Source organism: Lynx canadensis, chromosome C2 (assembly GCF_007474595.2).
Source record: "Lynx canadensis isolate LIC74 chromosome C2, mLynCan4.pri.v2, whole genome shotgun sequence".
NCBI classification, from domain to species: Eukaryota; Metazoa; Chordata; class Mammalia; order Carnivora; family Felidae; genus Lynx; species Lynx canadensis.
Window position 1 is genome coordinate 37,107,446 of NC_044311.2, and position 27,997 is coordinate 37,135,442.

General features: G+C 44.5%; 1 protein-coding gene across 1 annotated transcript; it reads left to right on the top strand.

Annotated features, from left to right (window-relative positions):
* Positions 1 to 603: 603 nt before the first annotated feature.
* GRK7 (G protein-coupled receptor kinase 7) lies at positions 604 to 27,870 on the top strand. Its single transcript, XM_030330574.1, has 4 exons — positions 604 to 1,215; positions 2,548 to 2,985; positions 20,998 to 21,272; positions 27,344 to 27,870. Exons 1-4 carry the CDS (start codon positions 604 to 606, stop codon positions 27,678 to 27,680), a joined length of 1,662 nt encoding a protein of 553 aa, XP_030186434.1. The 3' UTR covers positions 27,681 to 27,870.
* Positions 27,871 to 27,997: the final 127 nt, after the last annotated feature.

The following is a 27,997-nucleotide window of genomic DNA, read 5'->3' on the forward strand; positions in this document are numbered from 1 at the left end:
CGAGGGCCTCTGGGAACATGTCTCAGGACTCAAAGTTCAGAGCATCCCCTTCTGTAACCTGCTCTGTGTTGGGCTGCTAGACACAGAAGAAAAACTCCCCTACCCCTCACAGTTCCTCTACCTGACTGACCTGGCATTTCCTGGGAGTTTACCTAGCTTGAGCCTGGAAGGAAATGTGTAAAATTAGAAGGAGTTTAATAAAATAATGCTGTCGGCAACAAATAGTATACCACCTTATAATGACTCCTTTCCTTTGGAAAGTGGTAACTGTGTATTCAGGAAGCAGGTATGTATGTCCCCATGATGAACAAGTGGCCTTCACAGGTGTTTCTGGCTGCTTTCTTCTTGGTGGATGGGAGCATGACCTGTGATGTGCCCTTCTCTGGCCAGCTATACATAGCCAGCAAAGCTTCTTACAAGAGAAACCTCTTTCTGTACCCTCCGCCAGTGCTACCCGTGGACTAGAAGACTCCCTGTAAATCCTCTGGAAGCTACTGAACCTTTCAAGGGAAACCATCCAGCTGGCCCCCAGACGTACTGAGTCCCCACCGCAGCCGTCCATCCTTCCTTTTCTTTTCCTGGGAGCACACCTTGTGCTCAGCCATGGTTGACATGGGGGGCCTGGACAACCTGATTGCCAACACAGCCTACCTGCAGGCCCGGAAGACCTTGGATGGAGACAGCAAGGAGCTGCAGAGGCGACGCCGGAGTCTGGTGCTGCCCGGGCCACAGTCCTGCACCCAGCTCCGCCAGTCCCTGCCCCAGGACTTCAACAACCTGTGCGAGCAGCAGCCCATTGGCCGCCGCCTCTTCCGGGACTTCCTAGCCACAGTGCCCCCATACCAAGAGGCCGTGGCCTTCCTTGAGGAGGTGCAGAGTTGGGAGCTGGCTGAGGAGGGTCCTGTCAAGGGCAGCATGCTGCAGGGGCTAGTGGCCACTTGTGTGGCTGCTTCTGCTCCAGGGCACCCACATCCCTTCCTCAGCCCAGCTCTGGCCACCGAGTGCCAAGCAGCCACCACCGAGGAAGATCAGATAGCCCTGGTGGCACAGGCCAAGGCTGAGGTCATGGCCTTCTTGCAGGACCAGCCCTTCCGGGATTTCCTGGCCAGCCCCTTCTATGACAAGTTTCTGCAGTGGAAGGTCTTTGAGATGCAACCGGTGTCGGACAAGTACTTTGATGAGTTCCGAGTTCTGGGGAAAGGTGGTTTTGGGGAGGTAAGTGTCTCAGAATGGCTGGGCTGGAAGGTGAAGTACACAGCATAAAAGGATTTGGTTTTGTGTTAGCAACAGCAACAAAAAAACCTCAAGAGGACCTACTTAGAACTGATTCCAGTGCCGCCTGTGGAGAATTCCTAGCTGGCTCCCACATCTTTTTTCTGGCCACCATGTGAAATAAAATGAGAGTGGGTTGGGAAAGACAAACAAAATGTGGAGTTGGCCAAGAATCTCTATGATGGGGTCTACGCCAGGAGCACACTGAAGTGCCCCCCAGACACGAGAATGATAGCAGCACACGACCACGGGAGCTCTCCGTTTCCCTTAATTGTGGTAATGGACTTGATTTGAGAAAACTTCAGGTATCTGAGAAAACATTCATCTTGAAGTAAAGTTGAGAATCAATTTTATACCACTGCCATGATCAGCTCTTTATCTTTCTAACTAGAAAAACATTTATTGAGGTAAAATTCACGTAACATAAAATTAACCAGTAGCCATTTCAGTGGCATTGAATACATGCATCATAGTGTTGTGTAACCATCACCTCTGTGTAGTTCCAGGACATTTTCATCACCCTTGTACCCATTAACAGTTACTCCCCAGTCCCCTCCCCACAGTCCCTGGCGACCACTGGTCTGCTCTCTGTCTCCATGGATTTGCCTACCCTGATGTTTCATCTAAATGGAATCACACAATATGTGACCTTTAGAATCTGGCTTCTTTCACTGAGTATAGTGTTTTGGAAGTTCACTAATGTTGCAGATATATTAGTACTTTCTTCCTTCTTACGGGTGAATATTCTATTGTGTGGGTAGACTACATGTCACTTACCCATTCATCTGTTATTGGGCACTTGGGTTTTTATGCCTTTTGGCTACTGTGAACAGTGCTGCTGTGAACGTTCAGGTACATGTATTTTAATACCTGTTTTCATTTCTCTTGTGTATATGCCCAGGAGTGGAATGGCTGGGTCATGTGGCAATTCTATGTTTAACTTTTTGGGGAACCACCAAAATCTTCCACGTTTTATGTTCCCACCAGCAATGCACAAAGGTTCCAGTTTTTCCACATCCTTGCTAACATTTGCTATTTTCCCTTTCTTTTTCATTATGGCCCCCCTCATGGGTGGAGGGTGCAGAGTACCTCATTGTGGTCCTAGCTCTTTCTTGAAGAACCCCTATTGCTTTTGGCTTCTCTTTTCTCAGAAGCCTGCCATCTTTTCACCTCACCTGATTTCTGCCCTTTCATCCCCTGTATCAACCTTGCTGTCTTCTCCCACTAGTGCTTCTTACTTCTACCTCATCCTCTCCCTTTCTTTCTCTCTCTAAGGTATGTGCTGTCCAGGTGAGAAACACTGGTAAGATGTATGCCTGTAAGAAACTGGACAAGAAGCGGCTGAAGAAGAAAAATGGTGAGAAAATGGCTCTTTCAGAAAAGGAAATCTTGGAAAAGGTCAGCAGTCCTTTCATCGTCTCTCTGGCCTATGCCTTTGAAACCAAGTCCCATCTCTGCCTGGTCATGAGCCTGATGAATGGGGGAGACCTCAAGTTCCACATCTACAGTGTGGGTACACGGGGCCTGGACATGAGCAGGGTGGTCTTCTACTCGGCCCAGATGACCTGTGGAGTGCTGCACCTCCACTCACTCGGTATTGTCTACCGGGACATGAAGCCCGAGAATGTGCTTCTGGATGACCTCGGCAACTGCAGGCTGTCTGACCTAGGGCTGGCCGTGCAGATCCAGGATGACAAGCCTGTCACACAGAGGGTGAGTGGCTCTCCCTTGGTCCCAAGGGTGGGGTACAGAGTCGGAGAGAAGGGGAGAGGGCTGATCTATTCCCAGGGCAAACGGAGTGTTGGACATAATTCTTCTAATTTCCTTCTCCCTAAAGCCCTTATGTTGTCATCTTGCCTTAAGTGGAGTGATGTAAGAGGATTAGCTTAACTGGTTATTTGGGGGTTACTTTGCTCCCCTTTCCTGGCAGGCACAGGGAGCTTTCTTTGTGAGTTGGAAATGGTCTGTGTTTTCATGGTGAGATGGAAAGAGCTGAATGCATAGTCGGCATGTAGTATGTTCCACCAATAACCACCTCCCTGGTGCTACATTCCTGAGTCCATAAAGCCTCGGTTTCCTCCTCTGGAAAATTTTAGGGGCTGGGTCCTAAAATTCCAGGAACCTAGGAGGTAAATTTTAATAGGATAAGAAAAAAGAAGAAACCCCTAACACTTAGCACATTAAAGTAAATATCTCCTTTCCCGTTGAGGGTGGATGGGGGAATGTTTTACTTTGGATACAGGTGAAATTCTGAATGAAAATTTGTAGCAGAGAACAAAGGCAACTAGTTTATTTTGATCAGTTTGTTTCAAAGTGGCCTGCAGAGAATTCTTTGATTAAAAGGGTATTAATTCTTTGATTAATTAAGCAATTATGTTAAGTAAACAATACAAAATTTCTGGGATTCTGACAGGTCTTTACCTTTGAGTTTCTGTGCACAAAGGTGGGAGACAAGGGCCCAAGTCAGGTTCTTAAACATTCACTTGAAACTTTGTTTTTGTACAGTTTCCAGCTTACAAGGCAGCGAGGACAATCAGCCAAGGAAGTGAGAAAAATCATGGCAAGTTTGGGAAAGTGCAGGTGATTTTATGTGGCTGTAACATAAGGGATTTTGACAAGATGTGTAGGGCTCAGATCATACAAAGTCATTGGAATACTTTCTTTTGGGGGTTGAGGAGCCCTTGAAGGGTTTTAACAAGGGGAATGACGTGAGTAGATTCACATTTTTAGAAGACTAACTTGGATTGTAGATGGAAGGTAGAGGACCTAGTTAGGAGGGATTGAAGACAGTAGGATTGAAGACGTGGGAATAGATTGGCACCATTGGAAAGAGACCTGCTGGGACATTAGGACCAGCTGGGTATGAAGGCAAGGAAGAGGGAGGGTCTCTAGCTCCAATGACTGCATAGAGGAGTAAAACTGTTGGAAAGCTGGCAAGTTCAGCGGTGATTGTGTTGTATATGTGACAGGCAGGTCCAGATGTTCCCTGGGCATTTAGACCTATAGGTCTGGTACTGTGGAGAAAGGTCTGGGCTAGATATTGGGATTTGGAGTCATCGTGACTTGGGCAGCATCCAAGAGGAGAGGAGCAAGGATAGAAGCTGAGGAACATGAACGTGTAGGGGATGTGGAAGAGGAGCCTTGAAGAGGTTAAATAAGTAGGTTGAGGGCTAGGAGTGACATAGTCATGGGAGCTGTATCAGTTAAGGTTGATCTCGGCAGCAGATCATAGAAAACCCAAATAGCAGTGAATTAAACAAGACAGGGCTTTATTTTCCTTATGTAACAAGTAGTGTGGAGATTAGTGGTGCTGGCATTAATTCCACAGCTGCAGGATGATGAGATCGACATCTCTGAGATTTTGGTCCTTTCCATGCTCCATAACCGTCTGAATCTGGAAGAGAATCCTGAGCACCAGATAAGAAGACAGTCTAGCAGACATCTTGGCTTTGGTCTTGTAAGATCATAATCAAAGAACCTTGCCATGCTGTGCCCAGACTTCTGACCTGAACTATGAACTAATAAAGGAAGGTAACTGGGGGAAAGATTTTTATATGATAGCATCAAAATGAATAAAGAATATTAGCAAGGTGCTGGACATTGTTAGAAGGACAATGTTGTCCTTTCTAATAGGGCTCAGAATGTGTACCATCTATCATAATAGAACATGAGGCTGTAACAGAATTTGAAACTCTGGACTTGATTCTTCCAAGTGGGTAACTCTTCCCTAGGTAGGAGCTAGGCATCCTTGGAAGGGCGCAGTCCCTTTAAGGCTATTGGGGGACACTAGGTAAAGCACTTTGGACATTGCTGTATAGGCAATAGGGAGCCATTGCAGGTTTTTCAACAAGAAAGTGGCATGACCAGAGTGATCCTTTAGGAAGATGCTTTGGACACTATGTAAGATGAATTAAAGGAAAAAGAGACTGGGTTTGGGTCCCCACAAGCAGCAACTAGAAGGATCTACACAGGAGGTAATGAAGGTTGAGGAAAGGCTTTGGGCTCTGAGTACTCATATGCCCAGAGTTCAGCAGCCCCTGGCCTCTCACCTAGGCTCCATCAAGACCCATATCTGGACTGACTTCTCTTAAAATGTGGTTGTCATCAGTGGACGGGATGAGGTGAGCACAGAACCACTCCTAAAATGTGGTGACAGAGGGAGACACCCCAGGGAAGAAAGACACAGGTGTCTCCGCTCAGGTGTGAGAAAGGCCAAGGCAGACACACCGGGAGAGGCAGGGATGTTTAAGAGTGCTGGCTTGGGAGGCATAAAACCTGGATCCCTGTCCCAGCTGTGTCACTGAGTTACTGTCTGCCATTTTAGGCAGGCCTAAGGGCCTCCTTCGTCTCCCAAGTTTTATGAGTCTGTGAGATAAGTCTTTGAATTATTTGGAGGAAAAGACTTGTCAATTCAAAAGATTAACGTATGGAATAATTACTATGATTTATGGGACTATCAGTCAGGGTTCTTATGGAACAAAGTGAAGTTACTTAAGAAGTGAAATTAATAGTTTTCATAACTAAGAACCTCAGACGACTGGCCTGATCCAGGTGCCTGAGCAGTGTCCCTGGGGATCTCTCCCTCTGTTTCCCCACACTGCTGTCCTTCACGTTAGCCTCACTCTCACTCGGGTGATCCCCCCATAGAGGCCATCTTCATACATACCCTACCAACTGAGCAACCCCATGGACAGAAAACACTTCTTTAAGAAAAATTCCTTCACATTTCCCAGTGAAGACTCTCAATGGACAACTTAGGTCACATGTCCAAGCACAACCAATTCTACTGGCCAGGATGCAATCACTGCTATTCCCAGGAGCCGGGGAGAAGGTCTGTCGTATCTAAACACGAGAATGTGTTCTCCAAAGGAAAATCAGGATGGAAAAGAATGAAAAATGGATGTCAGCTAGGCAAAAAGCAGTAGATGCCCCTAATAACTGCTGTTACCTCCGTGGTTTGAAAAGTTTGAAAGACTTCTGACCCCTTAATCAAGGGATGATGGGACCCTCACAGAAGATCCTATGAGGTAGGAATATTAATAGCTCCATTTTACAGATGGAGAAATTGAGATTCAGAGAGGTTAAGTTACCCACTCAAAGTCACATTGCTGATACGTGACATGAATCTGGGTACATCAGATTCGAGGGCCCTTACAGATTTTGGTTTTGGTTTTGGTTTTGATTTTGAGACAGAGAGAGACAGCATGCACATGCATGTTGTGTACACACGTGAGTTGGGGAGAGGGGCCGAGGAAGAGGGAGAGAGAGAATCTTAAGCAGGTTCCACTCTCAGCACAGAGCCTGACTCAGGCTCGGTTTCACAACAGTGAGATCAAAATCTGAGCCAAAATCAAGAATTGAATGCTTAACCGACTGAGCCACTCAGGCGCCCACCAGGGCACTTACAGTTTCGTTTCTACTCCGTTAAATTCACACAGAGGGCAGGACATAGAGCCTATGGTTTTTAATACTATGAAAGGCTTTCTCTCAGTAAACCTCAGAATAAGTACATGTGATGACATTAGCATATCTTCCTCAGCCTGGTCTGATGTGGATACCAACCACAAATCTACTTGAACTCCCAGAGTGAAGACTTCAAAAAGGAGCACCCCCACCTACACAGGGAATGATGTGACTAATGTGTCAGAGCCAGCCTCCCACACATAGGCACAATATAACTAAACATGGTCCCAGCCACTGTCTGTGTGCATTTTTAATAAATGTGATAAGCACTCCTGCCTGTTCTCAGCTGACATCTACATGCATACAATAAAACTAACTCATATCACTTTTTTAGGGACTTCAGGAAGATATAATAGGAAAATTGGGCAGTGGGACTCATGCAGAGAGGTTTCTGAATTCTATGTGGAGAACAGTGGCCTTCAGATTTTATGGAACATGAGTCTTTAAGACTTGCTCTTTTGTCAGGAATGGGAATGAAATTAGAACAGTGACCAAAAACCTTTTGACACATTTGGTTACCTTGTCCTGCTCTGACATTTCTGACCAAATCCTCATATTCAGGGGGATCATGGGTGACAGACGTTGGACATTATATTTATTCTGAAGTCTCTTTTGTCCCAAATACAATGCTAGAGACACACTGAATAAGTGATTTAAAAAAATTTTTTTTATGCTTATTTACTTTTGAGAGAGAGAAAGCACGAGCAGGGGAGGAACAGAAACACAGAATCCAAAGCAGGCTTCAGGCTCTGAGCTGTCAGCTCAGAGCCCGACGCAGGGCTCCAACCCATGAGCTGCAAGATCATGGCCTGAGCCAAAGTCAAATGCTTAACTGACTGAGCCACCCAGGTGCCCCTGAATAAGGGAGTTTTAAAAGATCTCAGAATGTGTTTCATCAAAATTAACACCCACAGGGGTGCCTGGGTGGCTCAGTCGGTGGAGCGTCTGACTTCAGCTCAGGTCATGATCTCACAGTTTGAGAGTTCGAAGCCCACATCCAGCTCACTGCTGTCAGCACAGAGCCCGCTTTGGATCCTCTGTTCCCCTCTCTCTGCCCCTCACCTGCTTGCGCTCTCTCACAAATAAATAAACATTAAAAAAAATTAACACCTACATACCTCACAATCATTATTATGACCCTGCTCCAAAATTTTTTCTCTTTGAGAATTTACTTCTGAGAAACAGTGTAAGAGCCTTACAGAAGAGGAATCCTGGTGATTTCTTGGTCACACATTGGTCTCCACCAAAATTACAACCACTGTCATTAACTAAATTAATTCCTAGTAATTTTTGATCACTACCAGAACTTCAAATCCATTTTCAAAGTATTTACCACTGTTTAAAGGCATTCAGAAATATTTGTTATAGTCTTAGAATTATTTTTAACATCCCTTCATTCAAAAGGCAGTCATTCATTCACTCACTCCTGCATTCAACATATATGTACCAGCATTTCCCACACACCAGGACTGTGCTAAACCTAAGAGATAGAATGATGAGCAAAAAATGGACATGATTTCCTGCCCTCATGGAACTTAGTCTAGTGGGGAAGATAGAACTTAGTAATTACTCACAGGAATGTAAAATTTCAATTATGACAAATGCTGTGAAGATGTGGTACATGGGGATCTCCAAGGAGGATTTGACTTAACACATGAGAGGCAGAGAGTTAGCCATAAGGGAAATACAACGTAACCTGATATCAGAGGGACAGATAGGTATTCACACAGCAAAGTCCTAGGAGAGTGTCTTGGGCTGGGTTTCCTGGAAACAGACTCAGACCTATTTCCATGTGGAAGACTTATTAAGGTGCATTCTCAGGAGATGTATGCATGAAGAAGGCAGGACTTGGCAGAGGGAGAAGCTGACCCACAATGAAGTGGAAGGAACTAAGACCTCAGTCAATCCTTCAACAAACTCTTGAGTTGGGATGGCCCTTCAGAGGCCGTACCTTTTAGGGATCCCTTAAAGGGCCAGTCAGTGACCTTGGCCTGCTGCTACAGGGGGCAGCTTGGGACTAGGCAGTTGCCTGGGGTGGAGGGCAGTTCCCAGGGTGAGGTGCAGCTGTGAGCCATCAGCAGTCAATGCTCCCAGCAAGGGCTGGCCATATAAGTTCCAAGCTTCTTGCAAATTGCTAATGGAGGACCCTCGTTCAAATATCAGCAAAAAGCTTTCTCCAGTCTTCCATGATCAATCTTTCAACAGGTCATGGTGGTTTTTTATTTGCTATTCAGTGTCACATTCCCTCAGGCTTGGAGAGATAGGAGTGAGGGAAGACCCTCTTAGGCCTCAGGGCCCCACCCACTAGCTGGGCCTGAGGAAGCATGTGCCTGACCCCAACCCTGAACCCAATGCTGCACCTGAGTCCAGGTCTCCACAGGGGCAGGGACTCACAACAGTTGCTGAGCAGAGACAGTGGAGGAGACAACCAGGAGCCCACGACTGGGAGGCAGAAATGTGGCAGGAGACAGGACTGTGTGTGAGCCAGGCTGCACGCCGCAGGCACATGCTTCATTGTCTCATTGGACTTAATTTACAAGATAAAGATTCAATAATGGGTCAAGACAGTCTCTGTACAACTTTTAACCCTAGCACTGGGCTGCTGCTGGGCACAGGACAGCATTGGAGGCTGGCCTTGATCCCAGGAGGAGTGGAGGCCACACCTGAAGAAGGGATCTGGCCAAAGTACCATGGTCTCCACTCCAGGTCGGATCGCCAGTGCAAGGGACCTGTTGCTTTTTGGGAAATGAAAGGAAGCCAAGAAAGGAAAAGGACAAAGCAAGAGGAAATGTGGTTCAAATGAAGTCGGAGAGGTGTCAAGGGCCACACCAAACCTGGCATTACAGGCCATGTTAAGGACTCCAGTTTTTTGCTTAAGAGTATCAGAAAGGAGGTACCTGGGTGGTTCGGTCAGTTGAGTGGTTGTGTATCTCTTGATCTCAGCTCAGGGCTTGATCTCAGCTCAGGGCTTGATCTCAGAGTCCTGGGTTCAGGCCCCACGTTGGGCTCCATGCTGGGTGTGAAGCCTACTTAAAAAAAAAAAGTATCAGTAAGTCTATGAAAGGATTTAATCAAGGGAACAAAATACTTAGATTTCTGCTTTGAAAAAATTAGTCTGGGGGCACCTGGGTGGCAAGCGTCTGACTTTGGCTCAGGTCATGATCTCATAGTTTGTGAGTTCGAGCCCCGGGTGGGGCTCTGTGCTGACAGCGTGCAGCCTACTTTGGATTCTCGCTCTCTCCGTCTATGTGCCCCTCCCCCACTCAACTCTCTTTCTCAAAAGTAAACATTTAAGAAAGAAAGAAAGGGAAAGAAAAGAAAAGAAAAGAAAAGAAAAGAAAAGAAAAGAAAAGAAAATTAGTCTGAAGTAAGAACCGACCAGAGGGGATTCAGGTGGATTATGGTCATTTGTAATCCAGATGAGAGAAGGTAGCAGCTCAGATCACAGAGCAGCTCTGGTGGAACCAGAGCACAATGGATGAATTGGGAAGAGATTTCAGAATGAATAGGCCTCAGTGATTTGGAAAGGGTGTAAGGGAAAGAGGGGTGTCAGGGGTGATTTATAAGTAAGGTTGTATCACAGGTACAGATTTGGACCCTGAGTATAGGGAACCAGGCACACAAATGCTTGCCTTCCTAAAGCCCCAGGACAGGGAGGAGACTGACAAGTAAAAGGGCAGTGAGAAAACATGTGAACAAAGTTGTCCAAGTCAGGTGCCTGACATTGGATTGTGGTGTTGGGAAGGGCTTCCGGGAGGTGATGACAACTGAGTTGAGACTTAAAGGCAAGCAAGCTAGGCAGGTGAGGAGGAAGGGTAAAGGCTGGGCAAAGGAGTCCTCAACTGAGGGCAATTCTGGCCCCCAGGGGACTTTTGGCAATCCTTACAGGCATTTTGGTTGTCGTGATGGGGGAAGTGCTACTGGCATCTGGTGGGTAGAGGCCAAGGATGCTGCTAAACATCCTATAGTGCACAGCGCAGCCCTCACCACAAAGAATGATCTGGCCCACAACGTCTGTGCTGTCACAGTTGAAAAATCCTGCCGAGCTAAAGGCCTGAACAAGAGGCCCCGGGGCTCAGGCACAGAACGACTCTGCAGCTGCCCAGAGTGTGGAGTCACTGGGTGGGAAGGGTGCAGAGAGTACAACTGGAGAGTATAGCAGATGTCAGGCCCTCGGGGGCTGGAGGAGTCAGGCAAGGGCATTTGAACTCAGGGCCTAGGGTGCTGGGGAGCCATTGAAAGCTTTCAGGCAGGAAAATGACAAAGCAGGCTTGGAAGGACACTCAGGAAGAGAGAGTTGGGATGGCAGTAAATAGGAGGACCTGGGAACTGGAGGACGCTGGAGACACATTGTCCAGTGAGTTGTGGAAGTGAGGAAAGAGAGCCAGGAGGTCTGCAGGGGCGGCAGGAGGGGACTGTCATGCGGAGAACCAAAAAGTTGCATCATGGAAGTTGATGTGGACACGTGTTGGCAGCCCAGAGGATCCATTCAGATCAGGTGCAGCAGATGAAATATGATCCTCAGCGTCAACCAGATGGAAGGGGTATGTGTGTCAGTCCTGGTTCTGACACTTACCGTGGCTGCGGTGCACAGACTGACCCCTCACGTGGGGCACTCGGCCATAGGGATGCTGAGGACTGAGGGCCAACCCAAGCTGTGCAGGGTGCCTTCTTGTAATTGGCACAGACATGCCACTTAGGCTGGCTTAGCCCTGCACTTGACCCCAGGCTGTCTGCCTCTTAAGCTTAATGATAAGATTAAGAAACAAGGTAGATAAAAGCCTAGCAAAGGGTAAACCTTTAGTAGGTACTCAAGAAATGATTGTTCTGATTATCCTACCAGAAGCCAAATACCAGACCCCTCAGTCACAATTCCTTCTGTTGCATTGTTTCTGCCTCACCTGTTGGCACTGGGCTTCTCAGGTGACCTCTGCACCTGTGCTTTGTTCTCTGAGAGGCACAGGGAGCCAGCAGGACTATGGGGCCGCAGCAGGTGCAGTGGGGCGGGGGCACGCAGCTCCCCGGTAGACTGAGCCCATCAGGCACGTAGTTGCCTTGCTTCCTCACAGTCACAGGGTACTCACTTGTGGTTTCATTCTGAGCATCTTAGAGACACCATGGAAAATGGGCCTCAGCCCTCTGCCAGAGAGATCCACTAGGGAACGTGGAGCCACCGAAGAACACACTCCAGTGGAAGAATCGCGACTATCGATCTCTGCCCGTGTGCCAGGCCCTGCAGAGGTTTTGGAGTCTTTCTTTTTGGGTAGCTGTACTGCCTGAGACAACTGGAACCCAGGCTTGGTGACCGTGGTCTCTAACACCTGTTAAGGCTCTGCTCTGTGCCAGGCTTTTGGGAGGTATTCAGTAGGTCTTAGCGCTTTAATCCTCATCACAGTCCTATGAAGTAAGAGCTGTGAGGCAGGGGGTGACCAGTAAGTGAGAGAGCTGGAATCCGAACCACAGCAGAATGACACCAGGCTGTACAGCTGTGGAAAACATTATTGCAGAAACCTCTCTTTTGGATCCCCTGCAGGGGCTCTCTGAAATAGGTGTCCTCCCTCGGCTGTCACAAAAAGCAGGAAGCCACCTCTGGTGAGGCTCCTGCTGCCCACCTAGGAAGTGGCCAGCAGAAAGCAGACCAGGTGCAAGAGCAGGCACTCTGGAGGCTGCAGCCTGGGGCTGAGCATGCAGGCGGAGCCTCGGAGCTGAATCCCCTGGGGTCTCAGGCCGCATTCCTCTGAGGTCTGCAAAGGCCACCGCTTAAAGGCGCAGAGGAGCAGCTGGGAACGAGAACAAAGCGGCCAGGCCCCCCTCGGAGGAAGGAAGGAGAGAGCCCCAGGAAACAGCTGATAGCGCTAAGCTCAGCTTGTTTTTTTCCTCTGCTCAACAGTTCTCCTGCCACGGCAAACAAAAGATGTACATTCTGATTCCCTCTTCTGTTTGGATTGTGCTGTCGAGTGGATCTGGTTTGTGATGAGCTGGGGTTGGGGGGGTTGGAAGAAGCATCCCGGGCAGTTTCTTTCTCTGCTGGTCAGTTTGCTGGGCCACCACCGACAAACCCAGAGAGCTTCCTTTTCTGCATATTTCTCCCCACCCGGTCATCAACTCCAGTCTGGCCTGGTCGCACCAGGGGCACGACGCTGGCATTTCTTCTAAGGATGGAATTTAAGCTTGCCAACTTTTCAGATTCAGTGGGAGCTGGAGGTTTACTGGTGACTTTGACCTTGAAGGACCTGCACGTACACAGGCATACTTGCACACACACCCTTTTTTTATGGATACACAGAACTATTAAGTTGTGAACTGTGCCCTCTCAGTCCCATTGAAAGTCCCCTCCCTGTTCTCAGCTCTGCCAGGGTCACAGTCCACTGCTGTCCAGAGCCACATTGGGACTGCCCAGCCTGGCCCTGCCACTCAGCTCCCATGGGCCCAAGGGTAAGAGTGAGAACAGCTACAGGGCCAGTGGAAGCCAGCATCCAACAGCAAGAGCAATGTAAGGGGCATCTGCACAGGTCCTGATAGGCTGGCTCTGATCCTGATCTGGGACTAGCGTGTGCACGTCCCTCCACCTTTCAACACCTGTAGGTGTCAGGAGGTCCTGATGGGCCTAAGCAGTACACATGTGTTGACTGTAGTAGATGCACTTCTTGCTGCCCCCTGGGGGGGGGGGGAGTGGAGTATAAAGGAGGCGTCATTACTGGCTTCCTAAACCCTGTGCGGTGTGATGCTTGATGCCCTGCCATGCTGGGGATACCTTGTTTTGCCTGACCAGGTCTTGACTATGTAGGTCCATCAAAAGGCATTGTAAAACCAAAAGAAAAAAAAAGGGGGGGGGGGGAAGGAAGGAAACAAAACAAAAAACATACACAAAACCTCCACTAAGTGTTTTGTTGCTGCTGACACTTGGGTGATCCCTATAGCCCTGGCAATGGCAGTTCTGGTCACATGGACTGAAAGCGACTGTTTTGATGACACAGAGACTGATGTGCGGGGGCCCTTTGTAACTGCAGGAGTTAAACTAAGCTGTGAGAGGTCAGCATGGTTGGACCCTGCCCCATGCTGCTTGGCTAATTCTCTCCTCCCACCCCACTCTGAGGAGGCAGTTCACATGCAGAAGACAAATGGCATAAAGGGCAGGCAATTAATTTTTTCAGCTGGAGGCTGCGATGGAATTTGGGTGCTCAGAGTCTGGCGTGTGCCTCTAATTCCATTCTTCTCTGTGAAATACCTCCACTCCTCAAGGAGGTGGTGCCCTTCAAAATTCCATCACTGACATTTTCTGTCTTTAGGGCCAAGAGGTAAAGATAGTCCTGAAAACTATTTGGAATGCATCTCAAGCTGCCCTGCATGCTGTCCTGTGCTCCTTCCATTATACCAAGAGGCTGTAGTGCTGTGAGGATGGTGGGCCGACTCTTCACTTATTTCCCTGGGGAGGGAGCAAGATGGTCCTGGAGGATGGCTCAGGGTCTGGTCCCCACCTCCTAGCAGAGGTTGCTTGTGTGGAGCAGTCCAGCCAGCCTGATAAGCAGAGATACAGGCAAAGGATGAAGAGCTTGTTGGGGAAAGGGGAAGGGAAGCAGCTTAAGCAAGAATGGACCAAGATGAGGGCTTGGTCCTTGATAGATAGAGAGAGGGAACGAGAGGACTCTAAGGGGAGCAGAGAAATCTGAAGGGAACTTGGAAGAGTTTGAAACAGCCAGCTCACCTACTTCCATAGAGGCAGTGCAATGTCGTGGTTCAGAGTGCAGACCTGTGTGTGAATCCTGGGTGGATGACCCCAGGTAAGATTTAAACCCTCTGTGGTTCTGTTTTCTAATCTGTAAAATGGGAGATAAAATAGTTTCTGTCTCATAGGTTTATCATAGAGATGAAATGAGAAATTCACATAAAGCACTTGAGAAAATATTTAGCATGTAATAAGCACATAGTAAGTATTGTACATTATTTCCAATTTTCTCCCCAGCCTGTGTCTTACATCCTTTGTTTTAGGACAAGGCACGTTCTCTCCTTTCACCCTATACCTTCTACTGAGCAACCGATGTTTATCTGGTGTCCTGATTAGCTATTTTAATCCTTACAGTCACTCACGTCTGAAATCTGCTAATTGGAAGGGGGCCACACACAGAGCAAGCTCACAATCAGTATTGCTAAGTAGAATTTACCAATCACCACCATCTAAACTGCACTTGGATGTTGTTTGTAATCTTTCATCATGCCTCTCCAACCCCAGCAGAAGAGACTGAACCAGAGAGAAGCTGGACCCAGGAACATACAGCTCAGCTGAGAGTTGTAGAGAGTGAAATACTTTGTACGGGGAGACCCTCTGTCCCCACCACACCTTAGCTCCCAGAATGAGAGCAAGCAGGCTGACCCCTTTCAGGTGGGGTATTGGACCATCTCTGTCTGGGGAAACTGAGCATGCTAACACAAAAGGTCTATGAATACTCACAGGTGGGTCCCCATTGAAATGGCTTGGCAGGATCACCCTATGGTGAAGCCCATCATTTGACAAGCTGCTTGTCAGCTTTAAACATGAATAGTCAAAGATCATTTATTATTTGAAAGAACCTTCCAAAATGAAAGACTATGCAAAGACCAACAGAAGAAAGAAGCTTATAGAGAGCAGAAACAATACAATGAATAGAACATTTTTTTATTTATAATTAATATCATATGAGATTTAAGAGGAAATACTGCATCCATGAAACAAGAACAAATGCTAGAAAACAAGAAACATTCAGAGAAGAAAAGGACATTTGGAAATAAAAAAAATCATGAATAAGTTTGCAGAACAACATGGATAAGTCTCAAAACATTACATCAAAAAAAAAATCAGACACGAAAGAATACCTACCATACAGTTCCATTTACATGAAATCCAAGAACAGACAAAACTAATCTATGGTGGTAGAAATCAGAAGGTGGTTGCCTGCAAAGTAGGGAGGAGAATGGACTAGAAAGAGACACAAGAGAACTTTCTGGGTGGATAAAAGTATTCTATATCTTGTTTGGGTGGTGCTTATATGGGTATATTCAATTATCAAAATTTATTTACCTGAACATCTATCTGTGCACATTTTTCTATGTTAATTGTATGTTAATAAAAAACATTTGCAGAAATGAAATTTCAGTAGAAGGATTAAGCCTCTAGATCTAGCTATTAATTTACAGGAAACACTAAGGATAGAGGAACATGTTAAATGATACCACAGGGATGCTATCAGCAAAATCTCACCTGGGATACTCTATAGTTTAGCCACTTTTTCTAACAAAAACTTTCAAAGGGCTGGGAGGCAGAGAGATGAGGCATTTATATATTCACAAAAGTTTATGAGACATACCAAGCAATTACACTGTATTAACCTTATTTGTATAACAATTTACAGGACAGGTTTACAGGACAAGTGGAGAAGTGTAAGCATGTCCAGATTTTGATAATGATAAAGAATTATTGCTATTTTTAAAATGAGATAATGGTATTGTAGTGCTTTGGCATTGTTTGTTTTTTTAAGTGGCCTTACCTTTTAGAGATTCATAGTGAAATACAAGTGATATGATGTCGAGGATAGTCTGGGGCAGTAGGAGTGGGTCAGGGATAAGAGATGAAACAAGATTGACCATTTGTTGATAATTGTCAAAGCTGAGTGTAGCCTATACTGGATTTATTATTCTCATCTCTCTTTTGTGTATGCTTGAAATTTCCCATAATAAAATACTTTAAAAAAGAAGAAGAATTGGAGAAAAAAATAGAGGGAATGTCCTGGAAAGAAAGAAGGAAAAGAAGAGAAAAGAAAAGAAAAGAAAAGAAAAGAAAAGAAAAGAAAGGAGGGAGGGAAGGAAGGAGGGAGGGAGAGAGAAAGAAAAAGAAAGAAAGAAAGAAAGAAAGAAAGAAAGAAAGAAAGAAAGAAAGAAAGAAAGAAAGGAAAGACAGATGGAAAATAAAAGCAAAAGATAAGAAACATAGGGGATTCATCGAGGATTTCCAAAAAGAACAAGAGAGGAAAGAAAATGGAAGGGAGAAAATGATCAAAGAAATAATTTGAGAAAGTTTCCAGATTCTGACAGCCATTAGTTTCTGGATTAAGCAGCCAACCAGTAACCAGCATCACAGATGGAAAAAGCCCCACACCAAAGTACATCATTGAGAAATTTCATCAGGTTTGTATACTGGCCCACAAACCTCACACACCTTCTCACAGTCCCTCTCTGCCTCTTCTCTCTGTTTAGGACAGCACCCTCCTGGCTCCACTTGTAGGCCCAGTTGCTCCTCTACTTTTAGAATTGGAGGAAATATCATACTGTGCGACGTGAATTCTGGTTTCTAGGCAGCTGCTAAAGGTCTGGATGACATATCTGGAAATACAGACCAGTTAGATTTGGGGAATCCATGATTCGTGGAAGTAGGAGATGGGAGGGAGCTGGGCAGATGGATTCCCCCTCCTTCCCTCTCTCCTGCAGTTCCTCTTTATAACCCTTCCAGAAGATTCTCTTGTGCCTGGTGAACCGGCAGCCACCCAGTAATGCCTGGCATTGCATCCCCTTCCCTCACTCCTTTTTCCCCTCTATGTTCTTATAAAAACTTTCAAACATGTAGGAAAGAATTCCACATCAAGAACCTGTATACCCATTATCTAGCCTTTACTGTAGACATTTGGAACAGCTTTATTGAGATATAATTTAACTGCCATAAAACTGACCCATTTAAAGTACACACGTCAGTGGGTTTTAGTATATTCATAGAGCCATGCAAACATTATCACAGTTTTAGAAATTTTTCTTCACCCCAGAAAGAAATCCCCTACCCTTTAGCATCACTCCCCCCGCCCCCCCCCCCCCCCCACCAACCGTAAGCAACCACTAATGCATTTCTTGGCTGCATGGAATTGCCTATTTTGGACATTATATACACATGGAGACATACAATATGTGGCCATTTGTGTTTGGCTTCTTTAACTTGGCATAATGTCTTCATGATTCATCCATGTTGTAGCATATATCAGTACTTCATTCCTTTTAAGGCCAGTGTTCCATTGTATGTCATCAATATTTTATTAGATTCACTTTGTCACATGTCTATCCATTTATCCATCCCTCTATTGATCTATTAATCTGTCTTATATCTTTTATATATTTTTTTAAATGTTTATGTGTTTATTCTGAGAGAGCGAGAGCGAGAGCAAGACAGAGCATATGAGCAGGGGAGGGGCAGCCAGAGAGGGAGAGAGAGAATGCCAAGCAGGCTCCATGCCCAGTGTGGAGCCCAACCCTGAGATCTTGACCCGAGCCAAAATCAAGAGTTGGATTCTCAACTGACTGCGCCTCTTTTATGTATTTCTAAGCAAGCTCATTCCCCCTCTTCCCCAACCCTTAGCACCTTGACCTTGCACAAGGTTACCCTAGGTACAAAGGAAGCTGGGAGATGGAGTGCTTAGCCTTCTGGCCTCTCTAATAGAGGGATAGAAGGGAAAAGGGAGACTGGGAATGAGTTTTTGCTATTTTGGCATACAGTGTTTCTCAATCTCATCCTCATCTCTCCCTCTGGTCTCCCCTCCCACCATTGCATCCCACAGATCTTGTATTCCAGAAATGTCAAATTCCTTAAAGCTCCCCACATTATTCCTGGCTTCATATCTCACATATGCTTATTAGCTAGCTAGCTTTCTGTGTGTGACAGATTCTTCCCTCATGATTCAGCTCAGCTATCACCCTTCAGTGAAGTATCCCCAACACACACACACACACACACACACACACCTTCTGGCCTCTCTGTGCTTGTTTTATACTCCCATTATGGCATTTACCCTACTTTATTGAGTTGACCTTTTGACCTGTCTCTACCAGCCTGTAAATCCTGAAGGGCAAAGGCCGGGTATTATATGTGTTGGTATCTCTAGAACTCACTGGAGGGCATGACTCAATAAATATTGGTTGGATAGTGAATGGAAAACATCCAGTTACCATCGTTGCTATTGTTTACTTAACAAACATTTTGTTGGGCATGCACCAGATGAGGCCCTGCAGTAAGTACCTAGTTTGGATACAAAGATGAGTGAGACTATATCCTGGGTCTTAGAGGAGCCTACAGGACCTTTTGTCTGGACAAATGCAAAACTAGACAAGATGCCAGGGCAACAGATGTAAACTGGGACTGTACCGGGCAAACCGGAACATATGGTCACCCAAATTATATATCAGCTTCTATGAAAACAGCAGTGCCGCGCTGACTCATGCCCAGCCCGTCAGACCCCAGTCACTTCCAGAACCGGCCAATTACTTCTCATTAGTGCTTGGGTCATATATATTTTTCATTGTTGTTATCCACGTAGAAATTACCTGTGAAATTTAATATTCCTAATGCAATATATATACTGTGCATGTAAAAAACATATACTTAAGCAATTAGACAGAAAAAAAAAATCACCAAATAAACAACTAAAAACACATTCTAACTTTTTTGGTGTACTGGAATGCATATTTGTAATTGGTGTGTGAAACCCAGTATATATTTAAACTTCTTGGTATTAACAGTAGACTTTAGTCTGTTGTCTTTATTGATGGGCATTTGGAAATTTCCATCTTGTGACCATTATGAATAATGGAGCTGTGAACATCTCAGCATAGATTTCTTTTTCCTTCTGAGTCATTTCTTTGAGATACATACTCCAAAGGTAAGTAAACTGGTTGAAGAAAAGGAACAGTTGGTACATATTATTGTCTATGACTATTTATATCTTACTGCTCTCCTAAAAGTCTGGGTCAATTTACACAGCACATCTGTTTTTCACAACTCTACCAATAATTTATATTATCATTTTTATGTACTAATGGAAGCATATTGTCATTTTAGGGTGTACTTTGAATTTTTAATTGCTGAAGAAGTTATGCATTGTACTGTAACCAAAAGCAACTTAGTTTTTATGAAATCATAATGTGTTTGTATGTGTATATGCATATTATAAACCATGTGTATATACACACATACTTACACACATATTTACATGGTTTATAATAATAAGGTATGTTATAGGTATTCATTAAATATTGAATTAATTATTAAAATCACACATTCACGAAAGGACAATAACTGCTTGATTCCACATATATGAGGGACCTAGAGTAGGCAGAATAATAAAGACAGAAAGTAGAATGTTGGTTGCCAGGGCCTGGGGAGTGGGGGCAATGGGGAGTTATTTAATGGGTATAGAGTTTCAGTTTTGCAAGGTGAAAAGAATTCTGGAGATAAATAGTGATCATGGTTGTACAACAAGGTGAATGTACTTAATACTCTTGAACTGTACATTTAAAAATTATTAAGATGACGACTTTTATGTTATATGCATTTTGCTGTAACAAAAATATGTATTTAAAAAATACTTTTTTAAATCCAGTGGTCATTTGGCATGTATTTCCATTAGAAGGGTGCCTACAAAATATACTCATGCATGTTAGATGAAATTTCATATGTGGAATTTTCTAGATTAAAATGACTCTGCTAATTTTCAATTCAGACAGGCAGAGATGTGTGAGATTAATGTCAATATGTAGCAAATAGAATAAGAATCACAGACCGGATAACACATGAACATTCAATATTAGCAACCTTTAAAAACCTTTAGCAACCTAAAGTGCTCAACCTTTAAAAACCATGCATCTAGGGGTGCCTGGGTGGCTGTCCGTTAAGTAACCAACTGGTGATTTTGGCTCATGGTTCGTGAATTCGAGGCCCACACTGAATGGCTCTGCTCTGACAGTGTAGAGCTTGCTGGGGGTTCTCTCTCTCCCTCTGCCTCTCTCTGCCCCTCCCCACTCACATGTGCATGCACGTACTCTCTCTTCCTCTCTCTCTCAAAATAAATAAGTGAACTTTAAAAAAAAATACCATGCATCTAATTTTCTATTACCTGTGAATAAAATACAGAGGCTGAGCTTAGGGGAATCATAAAGACATCTACTTGAACTTTTCAACTTAATGATGAAGTGTCCCACTTCAAGGACAGCCTCATTTGTCCCTTTTATAATGCACTGCAGCTAAATCCTCTTTATGTCTCATTTGCCAAAATGGATCACATGGCCTGCCCCAACTGCACTAGACGATGCTGGAAAAGCAGGGACTAGAATAGGTTAGACACATTGCCACCCCAAATAAGTTAAGATTCCCTTAACAAAGAAAGAAAAGGAGAATGGGTATTGGATAGGCAATCAGCAGTGTTTGTTACACTGACATTAGTATTTTTGTTTTGTTTCTTGTTTGGGGTATTACAGGCTGGAACCAATGGTTATATGGCTCCTGAAATCCTAATGGAAAAAGTGAGTTATTCCTATCCTGTGGACTGGTTTGCAATGGGATGCAGTATTTATGAAATGGTTGCTGGACGAACACCATTCAAAGATTACAAGGAAAAAGTCAGTAAAGAGGATTTAAAGCAAAGAACCCTGAAAGAAGAGGTCAGATTCCAACATGATAACTTCACGGAGGAAGCAAAAGATATTTGCAGACTCTTCTTGGCTAAGAAACCAGAACAACGTTTGGGAAGCAGGTAAACTACCATATAACAGAGGTGATTAGCAGTGTCGGCATTGTCCATGGGGATTTAGAACGTACTTTGGATTAGTGCTGAGGCCTTGAGGTTAAGTTTTATTATTATTTTCCCATTATTATTTGCATGTTATATGGTTAAGTATTTCTGATACTTTCAAACACTATAAGCACTTGATATGGAACAATCTCCAAGATATGTATATATATCTTGTTTTCATATATATATTATATATGAAATATATAATATATAATAGAACATAGAATATAATATGATAACATATTAAATATATATAAACATATAATGTATATAAATATATATTAAAAACATATTATTTATATTTACTATGTATTTTTAATATTTATTTATTTTGCGAGACAGCACACGAGTGCTTGAGCAGAGGGGCAGAGAGAGAGGGTGAGAAAGAATCCAAGAGGGCTCCCCACTGAGCATGAAGCCCGAGGCAGAGCTTGATCTCATGACCTGAAGATCATGACCTGAGCCAAAATCAAGAGATCAAGAGTAGGACACTTAACTGAGCCACCCAGGCACCCCGAATATTCTACCACGTAATTTTTTTTAATTAAAAAATTTTTTTCAATGTTTATTTACTTTTGAGAGAGAGAGAGAGAGAGAGAGAGAGAGAGCGAGCACACATGCATGCTGGTGGGGAAGGTACAGAGAGAGACAGGGGGACCAAGGATCCAAAGTGGGCTTCAAGCTGACAGCAGAGAGCCTGATGCAGGGCCTGAACCCACAAGCCTGGACCTGAGCCAAAATCAAGAGTTGGACACTTGGGGCGCCTGGGTGGCGCAGTCGGTTAAGCGTCCCACTTCAGCCAGGTCACGATCTCGCGGTCCGTGAGTTCGAGCCCCGCGTCGGGCTCTGGGCTGATGGCTCAGAGCCTGGAGCCTGTTTCCGATTCTGTGTCTCCCTCTCTCTCTGCCCCTCCCCCGTTCATGCTCTGTCTCTCTCTGTCCCAAAAATAAATAAACGTTGAAAAAAAAAATTAAAAAAAAAAAAAAAAGAGTTGGACACTTAACTGACTGAGCCACCCAGGTGCCCCGACCTGATTTTTTTAAATAGCAAAACAAAATCCATTTGTAATAACTTCCAAAGCATGACAGATACCACACTAACAAACACGTTTTTTGAAATTTGGTGGAAATTCTGCATTTATGTGAAGTAAAACATGGAGCTGATTTTCCTGTGTAGATTCCAATGTTGTATTACTGTGGTCAGAATAGGCCACGTCATGATAACAAGCAAATCCCAAAGTCTCTGCAGCTTAAAACTAATGGAATTTTTCTCATTCACACAAAGTCCCTTGTGGGTCCAGCAGCACTCCAGGGTGTCTCCCTACTGAGCAGTGACTCGGAGATCCAGGCTGCTTCCATCTGACAGCTCCATTGGAACTCGTGGCTTCCAGTTGACGTAGCAAGAGAAGAGAGCACAGAGAACCTGGGGAACTTTGTACCGCCTCAGTCAGGAAGTGACCCACTTGCACAGCACTTCACACACACTTCCGTTTGCCCAGAATGAGTCTTGGCCCTTTCCAAGGTCAAAGGGGTCTGGCTAGTGTTGTCTTCCACGTGCCCAGGAAGGAGAGGAGACACAGAAATGGTGACCACTGACCGTGTCTACGCGTGGGTTCTCAAGCACAGGGAGGATGAGCGGGCACACTAACAGCGGCCGAGGCAGCAAGGATAGCAAACAGTCTCTCTAGATGACTTCCCTGAAGGGAACACCACCGCTTGCCAGGATTGATTGAAAATCTATAAACACGCTGTGGGTATATAAAATGAAATGTTGACAAACTTCTTCAGGAAAATGCCACCTTAAAGCCCTGGCTCATTGCCTGAAGCTGCTCCATCAAGCAAAACCTTTTAATAAAGCATCTGTTGTTGTGACTGTTTTGAATAAAACTGTTTACAACATTAGAGAAAAGGCATATAAAAACCAGCTGTTCAGTGAAAGACAAAACCTTCCAACATTTTCATTTCAACTCTGTATTTTTTTAAAAATTCAAATGAGATAATGCTTGATTGATTTAGTGGTGTCCTTCAGGGCCGAGCAAATGCCTACCCAGCATGTCACACAGAAGACGGGTCACGTGGCCCCTCCCTGTTGCATTCATGAACATTTGAAATAAATTTTAAAAACCCTTTCCTTCTTTAGATGCCACTGAAAGGATCTTCCCTTTGTCTTCATAGGTCTGTGAATTAATTTTGCAGAAAAGTTGAAAGCTTTTCTGAGTATCTCACAAGGGCTCTTGAGAGGATTTATCGTGTTTTCCAATAAAATAAAAGCTAAAGCCCATTTAAACATTTTGCAGGTTTTATTCTGATCAGTTAGTGCAGCAGAACAAGATCAAATAACCGTGCAAGCCTCTGACTTAAGTGCTTCTCCAACACATAATTTCATACCAATACATACTGTTCTTGGCAGACCAAACCCCACAGTGTATGGTCAGGTGGTATCTTTGCTTCATTGACTGTTACAAGAAAATCCATTGTAATCTCGATGTGGGGTTCAGGAACACAAGAGCACCTGTAAATGCTGTGAAATGAAATCTACCCCAACAAGCAGGAGAATCTCCTTTCCTACCGTGACCCGTTTGGCTGTTACAAAAGATGCCGCCTCAGTCAGTAGCCTCTCCTATTTGTCCAAAGTGCACTGCATAATGGTGGGCAAAAAAGATCTCTGCACGAAGCTGCCAGGGAAAGATTCAAGAGTAAAATAATATTCATGCTATTTCTAATTACAGAACTGACATAAGAGACACCAGTGCAAAAAGTAAAGTGATCAGCTTTGCAGTGTCCCAGACACGAGTAAAAGGAATAGGGGTTACAGAGCCTGGTCTTTATTGTCAGCATCAGCACCACAGACATTTAGTGGAAAAGGGCATAAAGCATGGACCCTGCCCCCCAGGGGCATCTAGTTGGGGTGACGGAGAACATAAAGAAAACCTTTCGGGGGCTATTGTTGCTTTTGTCCTTTGTGACTAGTTGCAAAAGGGCTGCAGTTAGCCATCCCTGCCGGACAAGCCAAGGCCATTTGGGCCTGTTGCTTGAGATATTACTTGAGAACTGTTCATCCTGATGTCAAGACCGGCTTGACAAGTTTCTCAAGGTTACTGAGCCCCTGGGCACTCTGTTTATCCAAGTTAAAACTGCTCTGAGTGAGTTTGAGGAGGACTCTTGACCTGTGGGACAGTGTGTTCATTCCTGCTGATGGTCATCAAGGTGGTGTGAGCTCCTTCCTCAGGGCACCTGGTCCCATTCCAACTCTCATTTTCGTTGAGACTCTGAGACTTGGGGTTCATTCCTGATCTACTTGGACGGAATTCTAGCTCTATCCTTGTTCTGCCACATTTAAAATATACATGATACCCTCCCCACACCAAAATCTGATACCTTAAAATGGTGAATGTTGCTATGTGAATTATACCTCATAAACCTAACTTCAGAGAAAATTCCATCTTCGAAGCTTCAAATGATCTCAGTAACCCTCCCTCAAGACGGTGACTCTACAGGATGTAAGCCACACAGACAGACACTGGTCAGTGAGTTCTAGGAGATGGCAAGCCCGCATTTTCCTTCCTTTCAGTTGAGGGAGACTTGGTGGCTTTGAGAAAAAGAGAGACACCTGCAGTATCTCCTGATGCAGTTCTCCATACCTGTTTTTCAGCTGGTGCATAATGAGACAAGTCCAAGGAGCCCTGCACCCACCTTTCTGGACGGTGCTAGGCCTGAACCACAGAAAACAGCCCAGAGAATGGCTAGACATCAGATGCCTCCAACTGAATTTCTCTTTTTCACAATAATATTCTATTACAATTTTCCTTTGAAAAACTCACCTGTGTCTTTTGGCTTTTTCAGAGGCACAGCTATTTATGAATGCAGAAGCAACTGAAGAGGGTAAAAGAGGTTAAAAATGCGGTTAAAAGACAGACAGGCATTGTTGTGATGGTTGACTGTGATAACAGCGCTTCACTTTGTGTTAGTTGAGAGTAGGCTCTGGATAGATGCTAGTTATTCTCCCTGCCGTTATTAGTAATGTCATTATTGTGTTTAGAACCTATTGGATAGAGTCTGCTGCAGTAATTATCTGACACTGTAGGGAGTCTGTGAAGGGGGTATATGGGAGAAGACCTCAATCCTTTTCCTGAAAGCTCTTTGATAACTGGAATAAAAGTAAAGGGAAATCTATGAACGTGATTAATTTTTAATAAGGTCGATTTATGACAGAAATTGACTTTTCTGTAAGAGAAGATATTTCTTAGAGCAGTATATCTATTCACATAAAAGAAAAAGGAAGGGGTGCCTGGGTGGCTCAGCTGGTTAAGCGTCTGACTCTTGGTTTCGGCTTAGGTCATGATCTCATGGCTTCTGAGTTCAAACCCTGTGTTGGGCTCTGCACTGCCAGTGCAGAGCCTGCTTGGGATTCTCCCTTTTTCCCTCTTTCTCTGCCCCTCCCCCATTCATGCTGTCTCTGTCTCAAATAAATAAATAAACAAAAAAAAAAAAAAAAGGAAAAAATAATTTGAATCTGATACCACAATACAGCCCTCTTTTTATTTCTTTAAAATTTGGACTTAAGGGGGACCAAAAGAAATGTGTGGTAGGCTGCCCCTCGTATGGTTCCCAAAGATCCCCCTTCTATTATCCACAGTCCTGTGTAATCCCTTCCCTTAAGCGTGGGCTGGACTTACTGGTTTGCTTCTAAAAATATAGCAGAAATAATGAGATGTCATTTCCAAGATAAGGTATTAAAAGACTGTGCTTTTTTAATCTTGGGCTTGCTTTCCCTCTCTCTCTCTCCTCCTCCTCTCCTTCCCTCCCCCCTCCCTCCCTCCCTTCCTCCCTCCCTCCCCCCCTTCCTCTTTGATCATTTGCCCTGGGGAAATCCAGGTGCAAAGTTATAAAGTAGCCTTGTGCAGTGGCTCACATGGTGAGGAATGGAGGCTCACCAATAACCACGTGAGTGAGCTTAGAAGCAGATTTTCTCCCTCAACTCCACTCAAACCTTCAGATGAGAGCACAGCCCTGAACAGCTTTACTGTAACCTCATGAAAGAGGCACCTAGTGAAACCATTTATAGATTCTTGACCCACAAAAATTGTGAGATAATAAAGGTTTGTTGTTTTAAGTCACTAAATGTTAGGGTAGCTTGTTACACAGCAATAGATAACTAATATAAGAGGTTACACAATTGGGAACGTATATTTTTCTCCCTTATTCTAAGGTAAATGCTGGAATAATTTCTAGACAAGGGTTTGATAACAAATAACCATAGTCTTGGGCACTGAAGGTATGCTCATTAACACTAATAATTACTAATGCATTAAAAAAAAATTTTTTTATGTTTATTTATTTTTGACAGAGACAGAATGTGAGTGAGTTAGGGACAGAGAGAGGGAGACACAGAATCCGAAGCAGGCTCCATGTTCCGAGCTGTCAGCACAGAGCCCAACATGGGTCTCGAACTCACAAGCTGTGAGATCATGACCTGAGCCGAAGTCAGACACTCAACCGACTGAGCCACCCAGGCACCCCCTAATGCATTTTTTTTAAGTCTTTAAAAATACTGTGGCAGTGGGGGGAGGTAGGTGGAGCTCCTAGACGCCATGTCATATGAAGAGTGGGGAGATATGGGTGCTGTCTTTTAGAATGTGGTGGGAAGAGACATGCTTCCCTTGTTCTGTCTGACCCTGAAGGGCAGAGCAAAATGCAATGACTATAAAGTTGCAGGCAAGCAGATTCTGGCCTCACTGAATTTTGCTTGTATTTCCACAAAACCCTAAGGATAAAAGTCATGTCAACTGCTTGACTCTAAAAATTAGATCTACATGTGAAGGTTTATCCGCAAACAATGAAAATGCTACTGTCTGTGTAAGGTGATTTTTGAAGTCATTATTTTTCTAAATTATTCTTTATGTCATTATATTGTCTTTGCAATTAAAATGAAATGTATTACAGGAAAAGAATGCTGCACATTTTGTATTGTTAGAACATTTCCTGTTTTGGTTTGTTAGTGTGACTCAGTCTGACCATCTCCTTTCTTTACAGAGAGAAGTCTGATGATCCCAGGCAACACCCTTTCTTCAAAACCGTCAATTTTGCTCGCCTGGAAGCTGGCCTAGTTGAGCCCCCATTTGTGCCAGACCCTTCTGTGGTTTATGCCAAAGACATCGCTGAAATTGAAGATTTCTCTGAGGTTCGGGGAATTGAATTTGATGATAAAGATAAGACGTTCTTCCAAAGATTTGCAACAGGTGCTGTCCCCATAGCATGGCAGGAAGAAATTATAGAAACGGGACTGTTTGAAGAATTGAATGACCCCAACAGGCTTGCAGGTTGTGGGGATGGTAATTCATCCAAGTCTGGTGTGTGTTTGTTATTATAAGTTGTTCTCTCTACCAGATGGGCAGCAGGAATTTCAGCTGACATAATCCTTGAATGTTCCTAACACATGAAAATCTGTTGAATGAGGACTGATCAATCAGGAGGGGCATTTCAACCATAGAACAGTTCAAAGGACAGGTGAGCTCACCACTAGGACACATTTTTCTTTTGCCTTCCTTCCTCCCTCCCTCCCTCCCACCCTTCCTTCCCTCCTCTCTCTCCCTCCATCTCTTTCTTCTTTCTCTTTTTTTCATAAAGATGAGTCAAGTAAAGTTTCAGTTTTCACCAAGGGCTGGGAAAAGGAACACTCAGGTTTAT